Source organism: Calonectris borealis, chromosome 7 (assembly GCF_964195595.1).
Source record: "Calonectris borealis chromosome 7, bCalBor7.hap1.2, whole genome shotgun sequence".
Taxonomy (NCBI): domain Eukaryota; kingdom Metazoa; phylum Chordata; class Aves; order Procellariiformes; family Procellariidae; genus Calonectris; species Calonectris borealis.
The window spans coordinates 19,350,493-19,363,686 of record NC_134318.1 but is presented as its reverse complement, the minus strand read 5'-3'; the positions used below and the strand labels follow the sequence as shown (position 1 = coordinate 19,363,686).

At 50.2% G+C, this 13,194-nt stretch overlaps 1 protein-coding gene across 1 annotated transcript; it reads right to left on the bottom strand.

Moving 5' to 3' along the window:
- Positions 1 to 3,564: 3,564 nt before the first annotated feature.
- On the bottom strand, positions 3,565 to 7,647 carry ZNF503 (zinc finger protein 503). The gene is made up of 2 exons (XM_075154403.1): positions 6,956 to 7,647; positions 3,565 to 5,844 (listed from the first exon to the last, which is right to left on the bottom strand). Exons 1-2 carry the CDS (start codon positions 7,262 to 7,264, stop codon positions 4,324 to 4,326), a joined length of 1,830 nt encoding a protein of 609 aa, XP_075010504.1. The 5' UTR covers positions 7,265 to 7,647; the 3' UTR covers positions 3,565 to 4,323.
- Positions 7,648 to 13,194: the final 5,547 nt, after the last annotated feature.

Here is a 13,194-nt window from a genome sequence, read left to right as displayed (position 1 = left end):
AGGACTGATCGCTTGCCTGCCGCAGGTCTGTTCGTGAAGCAGTGCGGGCTGCACTTCGCGGTGCAAAGAGACTCGTGGGGTGTGGGTCTCAGCTTGGGGTTAGAAGTGTCCAAAATTGTACCCAAAATCTGAATGGAAAGGAGATTTGATGCTGACAACTCCAGCGATTTTCCAACTTTAGGTTCGTTCCTTTAAAAAAAAAAACAAACAAAAAAACCCCACAAAAAAACCCCAACAACAACAACAAAAAAACCACAACAAAAAAAAAACCAACAACAAAACACCCCCCCCCGAAGCAAAAAAAAAAAACACGAACAAAAAAACCTAAACGGCGCTCTACTGAAAGCGTGTAGTGAGAGCCAACAGTATTAAAGCAAGGCAGCATTTCTGTCCGTCTTTTCTAAATATGAAAGAATGAAGTTTGATCGATGTTTTTACAGAATAGGAATGCACATTAACTTTTGTTTCAGAAAGCCTGGGCCTTTCAGGGCTCCACTTGCCTGGGTGATTTCGATTGTAGATGTGGGCAGTTCATTACAAACCTCGGATTAGAGAGAAGAGGGTCAGCACCGCATTGCGCGTACCTTGCTGGCTGCGATGAGGGTATATTCAAAGGTAGTGAATGGGCAGCGGGTCACTTTCCTGTCTTAGAAAATGGAGCCTCTTACCGCTGAGGAAAATCTTCCCGTCATAAAGGCATCACCATATTTTAGCTCTAGCGTACGTTTCGCACTCTAAAACCAGGCAGACAAACGTATATGTATGTGTTTGGTGTGGACTTGTACGCATAAGCCAAGATACATATGCCCATATAGGCTCATATATATTACAGAAACTCCTTTGCTGTCTGTGGAGTCTGGTGGTTTATTGTTTCATAAAACTAGCTTAATTACATTTCCTCATAGATAAGATAAACAGAACCCTTCTTTTCTAAGCGTTGCCTATCAGAAGTATTTTGTCGAAGTGGCACCCAGAGTAAGCCTTTGAGAGGGGATGGAAATGCATTAATTTTTATTTTGACTCTTCAGTTGCAGTTAGCATCTGACAAGAGTTGATTTAAATATTACATGAGTTTATCTTTAATGTTCAAGAAAGATCTGTGAGAAAGACGAAACTGTTTAATTTAAACTAATGTATGCCTGACTCTGGTCAGATTGATCAGAGTTTCGGGTTTTGATGGGTTTTGCCCTTCTGTTGCTTGTCCTCTCGAGCTGGTTTTTCACTGTGAAATTTTTTTAGTTCGGTGGCATGGACCAGCGGCTGCTGTCAACTCCACAACCCATCCAGTTAGTAAGAACGGGGGGGAAAAATAACAAATGCAGTCCTTTTACCTAAAAACATTAATGTCCATAAGTCAATCTCTATTAGGAAAAAAAGCAAATTTCTTAGATTAATATCAAAATTCTATGTGACACTTGCCAGGTCAAATACTTAACAAGCCTGGAAGTGAGACCTCCGTACTACCACTCTACATATAAAATAAGTTTATTTTAATTTTTCATTAATCTCGGGGATAGTATCTGAGCAAAACGGTAATAGTAACGTTAAGTGTTCTTTTCATCACTTGCATCAGAAATCTTCACGTGTATAACTTTTGAGAGCTGAAATCTACAAAACCGCAGGTAGGGCTCCAAGACACAGAAAATCTCTCTCGCGCTCTTTTTAAAATAGCCCCTGCAACACCTGATTGCTGATGGATTGTAGCTGGCGAAGTCCGAGCTGCAGCTGTTAGAAATCTGTAATTGTAAAATACGTGAACAGAAGAGGAGCGTGTGTGGTGGTGGTGTTTTTTAATCGCGGCAAATCTGAAATAGTTGCTTGCACACCCAGATGGAGCCTGAAATGTAATTTTCCTCAAATTAAGGATGGTTAAAATAGCGAAGCGGGGAGGGCAGGCTGGCCGGGCTGCCCTGCCAGCGCACGGCAGCCGGGCTGCAGGAGAGGGCGGGGGGCGTGGGGCGTGGGGAGAGGGTTGCGAGCTTATTCTGCCTTTCTCGGACTCGCTGGATGAATCCTCCACCACCATCGCCCCCGACCCGCAAAGCCCTTCTTTCGGTTACTTGCTGTGTTTGTAGCTGCTTCCTATTTTATTATTAAAGTTTACTTGGTGCAGTTAACAGCACTGCCCTCCCCGCCCTTTCTCTAACTCATCAGTTCATAACGACAGCTCATTTTACATTCCCTAAAGCAGAGATACGCAATGGTCCCTTTCCCATTTAAGGGGGGAAAAAAATACATTTGTTAAAGCACAAAGCATTTCCCGTGCTGCTTTCGGATCAGCGTCCCAAAAGAGCCGCAGCGCGGCTCAGCACCCGCCTGTCCCCGCGTCCTCATGTGCATCCCGGGCACAGCCCCGGCTCCGGTCCCGGCAAGCGTGCCGCGCCGGGTGCCGGGACGGCCGGGCGAGCGCTGGAGCTTCATTAGCTTTCTGCTTTTCTCTCCTTTGCACATTAACGCTAACTTCCACTAATTATCTGGAGTAAATGTATTAGACTAATTAGCATCTGGGCACCACGGGAAACTTTGAACAGTAATTATATAGTGGGGGATACAGAACGAGGGAGAAAACCCAGTGATTTGTCAAGCAAAGTCGCCGCTTGCAACTTTTCCCTCTGCCAGCGCGTCGCGCCGGGGCCGGGGCGAGGGCAGCCCGCAGCGGGGGGAGAGGGGCTGTGCGAGGGACGGCAGGTACTCGGCTCCGCCTGAGCCGCTCCCTGCAAGTGCCTGGCGGACCGCGGGAGCAAAGCCCTTCGCTGGCATTGCCTTTACGGGCTTGGGTATCTCTTCCGTCTATCTCGGCGGCAGCGGTTTGTTCCGCAGTTTCGGTAGCTGCTCTGGCTTTTCCGTCGCAGCCCCCGCTCCTACCTGAATGCAGGACGACGAGCCGGAGCCGGGCGGTGGCCCTGGGCGCTGGGAAGCCCGGGCTGGGGCGGCAGAGACGCGGCGCAGGCAGGGGCAGACCCTCTCGGCATCACGTCGAGTTTGGCACTGCGCTTCAGCAAAGAGCAAACTCGGACCAAATAATGGATGGGCTTCTTTTTTTCCCCTTCCCTTCCTTTTTAAAAGAAAAGGAGTTCTCAGAGCAGTCCGATTTTTTTTTTTTTTTAACGTGATGATCATTTGTGCTGCGGTACGAACTGAAGAAAGAAATTGAAAATAACTGCATGAGATCAAACAGCGCTTCCCTAATTGCTTCTGAACTTCTCATTTAGAGAGAGAGACAAATAGTTATGCATTACACTGTAAAAAAAAGGTTTCAGATAATCTTCTTACTCTTTTACAAATAAGTCCTGCCTTCCCCGTTTCTTTTTAAAGAAAGAACGAAGTCTTTTAATTGAAACCCAGTTTTAAAAAAACAGATTTTCACAGTAAAAACATTTTTTTGAAAAAAGTTAATCTTCCTTAGGAAAGAGATTTAACCGATTCTCAGTCTTCCTATTTCATGCCTACGAATTATACTGAAGGGAAAAAAAATACTCCCGTCTGATTTTTTTTTTTTTTTAAGAGAGCCCTGGGGTTACAATAAAAAAACTTTTGGGTTTTTTTTTAATTATTTTTAATTAAAATTGAATAAACGCTTGAGGAGAAATTAGCAGTTGCCTCCATCCAAGACCTATTCGGGTTTTCGTAACAGAATCAAAGCGTATTTAAAAAAAAAAGTAAAACCTTTTAATACATCAAATATACGGAATTTTAATCTTTAAAGCGATACATTGTCTATTTTAGTACATGACGTAAACCTTACTTAACCCTTTTTACAGGGTGGACTTAAAAATTAAAAATAGTTAAGTGTTCCTTTTAAAGAACAAAATAAGGCAAATGAGGTTTTTGGAATAGAATTGTTTTTGTTTTTCTTCCAGAATACATACAAAAAAATACCAATTCTCTTTCAAGGGTATACACCTTAAAAATAATTGCAATTTGAAATTATAACTGACAAATTGCGAGTTGTTTTTTAGTAACAAACATGCATGTAAATTTTTGTTTCAATGAGACATTAAATAAGAACGTACAATACAATCATAGCAATTTTAAAGTAACATTAAAGAGAAGACCTCTATCTTTTTATTTATATTCTACAATGGGTGTTCCACTTTTACCTATTGAGCTCAGTTAAGTAATGCACTTTATGATTCGTTGTCCCGCTTGAAGCTAACATAAATAAATACAGTGCTCATGGATCCAGTCCTCAAATGAACACCATTTTATAAAAAGTCAGATTTTTTTTTTTTTCTTTCCAACTTTTATAAAGTTTCGCAGGGCTTCCTTCCCTCACCGCTAGACTCTGTGTTGTGTTGTGTGTCAAAGCCCCGCTGCCTGCGCTCACTGGTACCCCAGGGCCGAGGCTGTGGTGAGTCTCTGCCCGTAGAGTGCGTAAGGGGAGTAGTAGGGTCCGGTGGCGGCGGGCACGGGCACGGGGGCCCCGGGGGTGGGCAGGGGGCTCTTGGAGTAGGGGTGGTAGCGGCTGCCGAGTCCCAGCGCATGGTGCGGGCTGCGCAGGGCCAGCGTGCCTGGGCTGCCCGGGGCGCCCGTCGTGGGGATGTGCATGTGGCACGCCATGGCCGCGGCCGCCGCGCTGGCCAGCGACGAGGAGCTGGGGTAGCTGGAGAGGAGTTTATCGGTGCCCGGGAAGGCAGTATGGGTCCGCAAGTGGCTAAGCAGCTCCTCCGAGGTGGCAAAGCGCTTGTCGCAGGGTCCGTTGGCCGACACCCAGTTGCAGATGTGTGGCTGGGGGTCGTTGGGGAGCATGAAGCCGTAGGGGTACAAAGGGTGGCCGGCCAGCGAGGGCGGCGTGGCGCCGGTCAGCGAGGAGTGGACGCTGTGCAAAGGGTGGGTGGGGTAGACGAGGGGGTATCCGGACTTGAGGGCCTGGTCGTGGGCGCAGGAGGCGCCGGCGGCGCCTGCCAGGTGGCTGGCGCAGTGGTAGCTCAGGCAGTACGGGTCTCGGCACAGGCTCGCCGTCATCACCGACGGCGGCGACGCGCCCGCCAGCGGGCTCGATCCCGCTGGCTTGCTGCAGCCCAGGCTGCTGGCGGCGGCCAGCTGGGCCCCCACCAGGCTGGAGGATTTGGTGGGGTCCAGCGCCACTCCGTGCGGCAGGAACTGGGGTGGGTAGCCGGCGTAGGCTCCAGCCAGCGTCCCCGGGTAGCTCATGCCCGCCGGGGGCAGGGGGAAGACGGTCTGGCCCGGCTTGTAAGGGGAGACGGGGGCCACGAGGCCGGAGCCCAGGACGGAGGTGGAGGAGGTGGCGGTGGTGCTGCTGCAGGAGGAGGCGGAGTCCGAGGCGATGGGCTTGGAGCCCGGCGTGCTCTCCTGGTGCTGGTTGACCTCCACGTTAATCCCGGCACAGCTCACGCTAATCCTGCTGTGGCTGATGCTGGTGGTGCCCGGCCCTCCTTCCGAGCCGGAGCTGCCGCTCTTTCCGCAGCCCTCCGAGTCCTTCTTGTCCTCCCCGCCTTTGCCCTCGGCCGGCAGCAGCCCCGGCGAGCAGGCGGAGGCGCTGGAGTTGGGGCTGCCTGTCCTTGGGGTGAACGGCTGGCAGGTGGCGCTCGGCACCCGGAATCCCGACTTCTCCCCGGCCGCGACCCCTGCGGCGGGGGCGCCCGCGCAGCCCGCCGCCCCCGGCTCCTTCTTCTCCGCGCCCGGCTTGGAGTACGGCTTGAAGCTCGACTTGTCCTCCACACCGATGTCGCTGAGCTTCAAGGGGCCCGACTTGGAGTCCTTGTCGCCTCCGGAGCCATTGGAGGTGACCGAGGAGAGTTTGGAGGAAGGGGACGGGTCCGGCTTCCCTATCTGCGAGCAAGTTTGTGCCAAAAGGGCCAGGGGACTCTTCTTCGCATCCAGCTGCGGAAATCAGAAAGACACACAAAGACAGAGGTTTAATCGGGGTCTAACAAAAACCCGGGGCATGTCTAGGACACTCGTCCCGTACGTTTTCGCAGAGAACAGCCTGGAAGTAATGAACAATTTTGTGCGCATTCATCACCGTGACAGCCCCCTCCCCTGCATGCACCATTTTCCACAAAGCCTTTAAAAAGGGCTGGGGATTTTCGTATCCCTGCGAGCCCACCGCGGCCGCCTTCGGTGCCCACTGCTTCCCCGGCAGCGGCCCGGGCAGCGCGGAGCTCGGCGCCTCGGCGTTTGCCTCCCGGCTGCTCCGGCCGTGCAGGCGCACAAACCCGCCCGTGAACTACAGCGACTGCAGCATTTCTGCGCCCTGAGTGCTGACGCTATTTATAAACAGAGCCCGAGTTAGCCGGCGAACCGGGCTCCGGAGGAGAGTGGTGTCCTCGCTTCGCAGAGACCGTAATGGAATCATTCATTCCCACGGACACACCCTTCCCACCACTCGCTCCATTTCGAGTTTCGGTCCCTCAAGCAGCGAGCTACGCAGAGGGGGACCGACAACCTCGACAGAGGAGAAAAGGGACGAATAGGGCCCCCGAAGTACAAACGCGTGTCGGTACTTGAAAGGGAACAGTCGGGGAGCTGAAATAGTTATCCTGCCGCACCCGCGCTTCAGCCTGTCCCTCTCCGCGCCTCCCCCCTCCCCTTCAAAAAAAAAAAAAAAAAAACCGCTCCCTGCAAAAGCAAGGTTGTTTGGTACTCGGAGCGCTGCTTAGTTGCGTGGCCGGATCGTGACCCCAGAGCGAGTCGTTTCCTTCCACTCACCTCTCCTCTCAAAAAAAAAAAAAAAAAAAAAGGCTAAAAAGCACAAAAATGAAGTGTTAATTTACACAGGAATTAGAAATTAGCCCAGTAAACGTCGAAACAATAACCAGGAGCCGTTCCTCGCACTAACTCTAGATCAAAAGCAGCCCATTTCCTGGTGTAAGTGCATTTCAAAGCGCAGGAAAGTGTCGAGGGAGGCTGGCGGAGCCGCCATGCACAGCGAGCGCCCGGGCAGGGAGGGGAGAAAGAGCCGGGGGGCCGGGGCCGGATCCGAGGTCCTTACCTCGATGGGGCTGACGGGCGTGGAGGGTAAAGGCTGCAGGTATTCGGGGTGTAAAATGTGTCCAGTCCGCGCCGTGAGCATTTTCAGGACTTTGATGGGAAGGCGGTTGGCTTGGCGTAGCGGGTCCGAGGGGGGGACGGCGTGGAAGCAGGGCTTGGCGGCGGCGCTGCTGCCGTTATTCCCAGCGTGCCCGTTCGGCCCGGCGAGGTCGGCGGCGCTGCGGCTGCGGCGGGGGCTGCCTCCGGTCTCGCTGAGGCTGCTGCTGCGCTTACTACTTCTTATAGCAGAAAGCGAGGGCGATGTGATCATGACCCAAAACCTCGCATGAAAACTGGGGCAAGTGGCGCCGCTCGCACTCGGAAACGCTCGCTCGCTTTCTGCGGGCGAGGAGGGAAAAAAGCCACACGCCCCCCGAGCAGGAAAACAAACATAAAATGTCCCGTGCCTCTCTCTGGCGGGGAGGGCGTGGGTGGGGAGGGGGAGGGAAAGGGGGAGCCGGCCGGAGAGAAAGGAGGAAAAAAAGCCGAGTAATCCTTGGGCTGTGCTGGGGGCGGGGGAGGGGGCTGCGAGCGTGTGCCGCTGTCCCCCTCGGCCGCTCTCGGCTCCCCCGGCTGGCGCGGCGCGGAGCGGAGCGCTCGCCTCCGCCACTCAGCTGTGATGCGAGCCGCTGCCCATCCAGCCCGGGATCTGGCAAAGAAACTCACTTCAAAAGCAGCTGAATTAGTCTGAGATTAAAGCCTTTGCCGCCTTCCAATCAAATGGGACCCCGAGGTGATTGGAGGGTCAAGGGGATGTGACGTTCCCTTTTCTGGGGCTTTTTTTCTCTGTTTTTAATGGTCTCTCGCTCTTTTTTTTCCCCTTCCCTTTCTCGTCCGCCTTCCCTCTCCCCTCCCCTCCTTCCTTGTTTTCGCTCCTAGGACGGGCTGGGCGTTAATTCTGTGTTTCACATCGCGCGCTGCGAACGTTTTTCTTCCTCCGCAGCCGCCGCGCGTACCCCGCCGGCAGCGGGGGCGGCCGTGGGGCTAGGGGCGCCGCGCCTGCCGGGGGGGTGGCCGCGGTGCTCCGCCGGCCCCGCCGCCTCCCACTCCTTCCCCCGAGCGCGGCCCCGCCGCACGCACACCGCCCCGAGCACGGCCTGCCTCCGTCCGCCCGTCACGCACGGTGTTTACAGGCCCAACCCGCGCCCCCCCGCCCCGGGGCAAGCCCGCTGGGGCAGCTCCGTGGCCTCCGCCGCGCCGCGTCCCCTCCAGGCCCCGAGGAAGGGCGCGGGGCGCTTTCCCTCCCCTTCCGCCTCACAACGCGGGGATAGGCTGGGACGAGAACCTGCAGAGCGCCGGCCTGCACGTCGCCGCCCGCGGCGGGCGGGAGCCGGGGCGCTGCGGCGCGGCTTGCGGCGGCGCGGGGCGCGCGGCGGGATTGGGGGAGGCCGGTCGTCACACGCGGGGCTGTCACGCACCGCCCGCCGCCGCCTTTCGGGTCTCTCCGCCCCGCCGTCAATTGTCAGTGCTCCCCAACCGCAATCAATCAGTTATTTGTCAGCCCCTGTCAATCCGCCCTTGATTTATGTCAGCTTTTGTTGCTGATTACAAGCCTGGTGTGACTTGAAGGGGGAAAGAGAGAGAGAGAGGGAGGAAGGAAGGAAAACAGAGGGAGAGACGGGCTCCTCGGGAGAAAAAGCCTTTCAATTTACGGAATAAATCCTTCGAGTAAACTCGATTTGTGTGCCAGCACCCGGCAGCCCTTCCCGGCCCTGCACCGCGCTGCCCTGCGCGGTGCGGCGCCGGGGAGCGCTGCCGGGCTCTTCTCCCTCTCTCCTCGTCCTCACCGAAGAAGAGCCCTTCGTCCCTGCACCCGCCGGACTGGCCCGGTAGCCGGCACCGGGGGAGACGGACCCCACCCTAACGAGAGTATCGGTTCGCCATTTATGTGTTTGATTTCAGCTAGGCTGTGTTGAGAACCTCGTGGGTATGCGCACGGTATCCACCTGGGCGTTATATAGAACCTGCTTTTTGTCTGTGCGCTCCCGAAGCGTACCGAGTCCTCTGCCCTCAACCACGGTTTTACCGTGCCGGCGGAGTGCCGCGCCGTGCCTAGCGGAGTCCGCAGCCCTTCTGTTGCTCCCTGGGTTGCCTTTTTCTTTTCTCTTTGTACTTTGCATCCCACTATCCCCCCACCTCCTCATTCCATAACATTTTTTCACAGGCAAAATGTGTTAATCAATCTTTTACTTTTGTTTCCGGATCTGACATGGTGGCCCACACAATCTACAACATTAACAAAAAGGTCACTTAGAGATAAAACACGTTTGACAAGTGAAGAACAAGGCAAGTGCTTTAGAGGTCGCGTCCAATTCCTGACCTGGACTCCGACCAGAACAGGCGCTGATCCTGGAAGGGGTGGGCGTGAGGAAGGACTTTCACTTTCCCGTGTTTATATCTGCTGAACCAAGTCCTTTTTCTTCCCTTGAAACACCGATCTCCCCCAATCCCTAAACCGATGTGTCAGATAACCTTTAATGATCTTCTCTTATTAAGAGGTAGACATAAGGCAGGTTTTCCTAGATATCTCCCCCCTCCCCCCCTAAAGCGGTACCCTTTAAATCCTGCAGTTAAGTAGGATCTGCTGTGTTTTATTAAAACCACTTTGCTCTTTTAATATAGTGTATAGAGTAGGGTAAATATGCATAACTCCTCTAGCTTCTATAAAGATACAATTAATTTTAACAAACTTTTAATTTCTGTATTTTCTCTGAAAGCATAGAGCTTATTGCTACAACTTTTCAGTGGAGAGTCATAAACGTACTTTCATTTTGCAATCACTGCGGTCATCTTACAAGACCGTGAAAATCAAAGGGGTGGGGGTGGGGTGGGGGGGTAGAGAAAGAAATCTTGCATAAAAACCGATATTGCAATAGGACTGACAAGACCCACAACTTGCCCTCAAGGAACTCCCCCCCCTTCCTTTATACAGAGTGGAAGTGACTTGAATCTGCCCCAGGTTTTCCCCCAGTTCTTTCTTTTGTTGTCAAGTCCAATTGATAAATGGAGTGCAGTAAAACTCTGGAAGAAAAAAAAAAAAAAGCTGAAACCTTCATTTGTGTTCATTTGCATTAAAGTGCTTGGAACAGCTGTTTTCCTTACAGGACCGGGGAGACTCCTATCTGTTTTCTCGTTGTATTTATCCTGCCTCCCAGGGTGAAAGACTAAAGATTAATTGTCTTAAGGTAGAGTCAGCTGTGGGAAGGCTCCCCCCTCCCCATTTTCCCTTCCCTCTCTCTTTTCTTGTGGAGGTGAGGGTGATTTCGGAAAGGGGTGGTTTTACTTGTAAGCCAGGGAAGCAAAGACGATACCCGCTACATGTGTAAAACAGGCAGCGCACCGATGGGAAAAGCGGGGGGAAGGAGAGGGGGAACAGCACGAACCCCGATGTTTCTGGCTGAAGTAGAAGTATCAGAGGGTAATTTAATTAGTAACTTCAGAGGACAGCTTTTTCTTTTTTTTTTCTTTCTTTTTTTTTTTTTTGCTCAGCCTTTGAAATGAGATTTAAATCACACTCAGTACTGTAAACTTTTTATGTAGAAGCTTGTAAAAAAATCAGCCCCAAGACATCCCCTCCCCCTTGCCCCCTCCAAAGCATTTCTGAGCTGTGAGCTTATTCACTGCGCTTAACACACGCAGAAAACTATTCCCAGAGAGGGTCTTGGAGTTAGGATGCACACGCGTAGGATCGGGCGAGCGGCGGGGCTGCAGCTTGAAAGCGGTGCGTAGTTTTTGTTTCGGCTGCTGCGGGCTCCTTTCCTCTCTTGAGCTGAAGAAGATGGATTCCGTCCTGCTCGTTACCTTCGCGAGGGATCCGTGTTTAATGAGTCCGTACAAACGGTTTGCTGTTTGGCATTTACTTGTGTAGTCTTGTTGAAGTTTTGGTGGCTGTTGCTTTTTTTATTTTCCTTTAAAAACAAAACAAAACAAAACACCAAAAAACTAAGGGTTGGAACCCGTCTTCCTCCTCTTACAAAGGAAAATTGTAACTTAAAAAAAAAGGAGAGCAAAGGAGGAATTAATTAACAAGTGCCAGTCCACACTTTCCTTTACCTACCAGCTATTGGCAAGCATGTCAAGTCGATTTTATTTGCACACAATGGAAATGATTTATTTTCTCTTAAAAAGGAGTGGGCTGGCAGATATTTGAGGAGGAGAGGAGAGCGAGAGCGAGAGAGGAAAAAAAGTTTGAAAATGCCTTGAACTATTCACTGTCGAGATGGCTAATCAGTATTGAGGCTCGAGGGCACTCGGGCAGCTTTTCAATGCGGTTTTCCTTTCATCTCAAGCTGGATGGAGGCGCTCAATTAAAAGCCTATCAGTTTGTAAGTAAATCAACGCCTATCAAAGTTGTCACATCAAACAAAACGATTATTATTGCAGCCCGCCTCCCCTATTAATCTCCCTCTAAAATAATCCGCTTGACAGGTCAGGCTGGCGAGCTGCAAACCCTGGTCAGGATCACCAAAAAAACCCGGACTGACTGTTTTTCCCACGGGAGAGGGAACTGCAGAAACCTCGGCACCAGCGTGCCTGCTCTGCGAGCTTGCTCTCTTGCCATTTAAGTGTCAGCTTCTGTAGATCATGTTGGAAAAGGGCGTTTAGTCTTTTGAACTGAACAGCAACAACCCTGCAGGCCCTTTAGATTTTTTTTACTTTCCACCCCCTCTCTTTTCTATCGTTTAGAACAAGGTTAAGCTTTTAATTAACAGAAACGTAGTTGCTGAGTTGTGTCTGGGCTATATTTCTATGCGTAACACAATTCAGCTACCTGTCTGTCCCTCCTGTGCGCCAAATTTATTTGCTTTGGTAGTGCTTGCGTTTCACTATCTACCCCAAGGCTTTTATTAAATGTTATGCATTGCAATAGATTTTTGTAAACGGTGCATCTCCTTTTTTTTTTCTTTTTTTTTTTTTCCCTCCCAAGAATGATAATACTTCTGATAAGAAATGTGATGTGTTATCAGAAATACCGCACCACGAATTCGTACATTTGGGGAGAGGCACTACTTTCTTTTCCTTTTTTTTTTTTTTTTTTTTTTTTTTAATACGAGACTGCATGTGCTCAGATAATAGCTGATGCATCTGCCCAGGTATCCGGCAGAGGTGTGGGGTATTTCTTCCAGAATGTTAAAGCAAATAGTTTGAATGCTTGCCAACAGAAAGTAAGATTTCCAAATCTCTCCCCTGTTTGCATAGTACTTGAAAATATTTACCCTTATGATTGTAATTACTTTCCTAATATATATAAGCAATATATATTTTAATCTGCATGAGATGTAGGTAACCGTTTTATAAGGGGTGATAATTTTAGAGCCATCTTCAAAATAATACTCACGTTTACGTGAACGTGAATTTTAGTCGTCAGTGGTATTTTTACTAAACGAGCAGAGAATCGCTTTTTTGTTTGTTTGTTTGCTTACTGATTCCGGAAATATACCTTCTTCTAAAATGTTTTCGAATTAGTTTGTCTAATTTTGATCCTTTTGTTACGCTGCGATAAGGAAGAGATTAATGCACCTAATAAAAAACCCACCCCTTTCTCTTTTAAGCCCTTTGATAGATTCCCCTATTGAGGTTGTTTCATGTATGAGTGCAAAAATTTTTACTCCCGTGTTGAAACCCTTTTACCAACAGCTATTTTCCAAATCTATCCTCTTTTATGTTTAAGGTGTTTCTTATGCAAACAGCTTTTATTTTAAATAAGCCTTAAGGTAACTTTCTAGAGGGCGAGGGAGAGAGCAAGTCAAACGAGTGTGATGACATGGGAAAGGCTGGGTACGTTTCCTGTTAAGTGCATGAAGATTATTAGTGCCATTTCATGTTATTAAATATACTACGATTAAAATGATCGAGCGCAAAGCAAGTGAACACGTTTCCTAATTCGTACATATATACTCGAACTGGTGTTTGCTGCCTCGATTTTAAGAGTGGAAAAAAAAGTCTTTTAGCTTCTGTAACACCTTGGTCTGATCATTGAATCTCAGCAATCATAAAGGCATCTCTCTCTTTATCTTCTGCGAAAGCCTGGAGGCTACGGGAGAGAATTATACCAAGTAAGCACATATTTGGTTACAGTAATCCTTCAGAAATTAACTATAGCACAAAAATGGAGGCGATCTTTAGCTTCGTCGCTTGGATCCCAAATGTAGAGTGTGTTTATTGACAACTTTGTTATGGAAACTGTGCAGATCAACCAGA

Bases quoted from the DNA above. Each gene is read 5' to 3' on its own strand.
- ZNF503 (XM_075154403.1), bottom strand. From the start codon at position 7,264: ATGATCACATCGCCCTCGCTTTCTGCTATAAGAAGTAGTAAGCGCAGC. The intron at 5,845-6,955 runs GTAAGGACCTCG...TGATTTCCGCAG, and splicing joins CGCCCGTCAGCCCCATCGAG to CTGGATGCGAAGAAGAGTCC.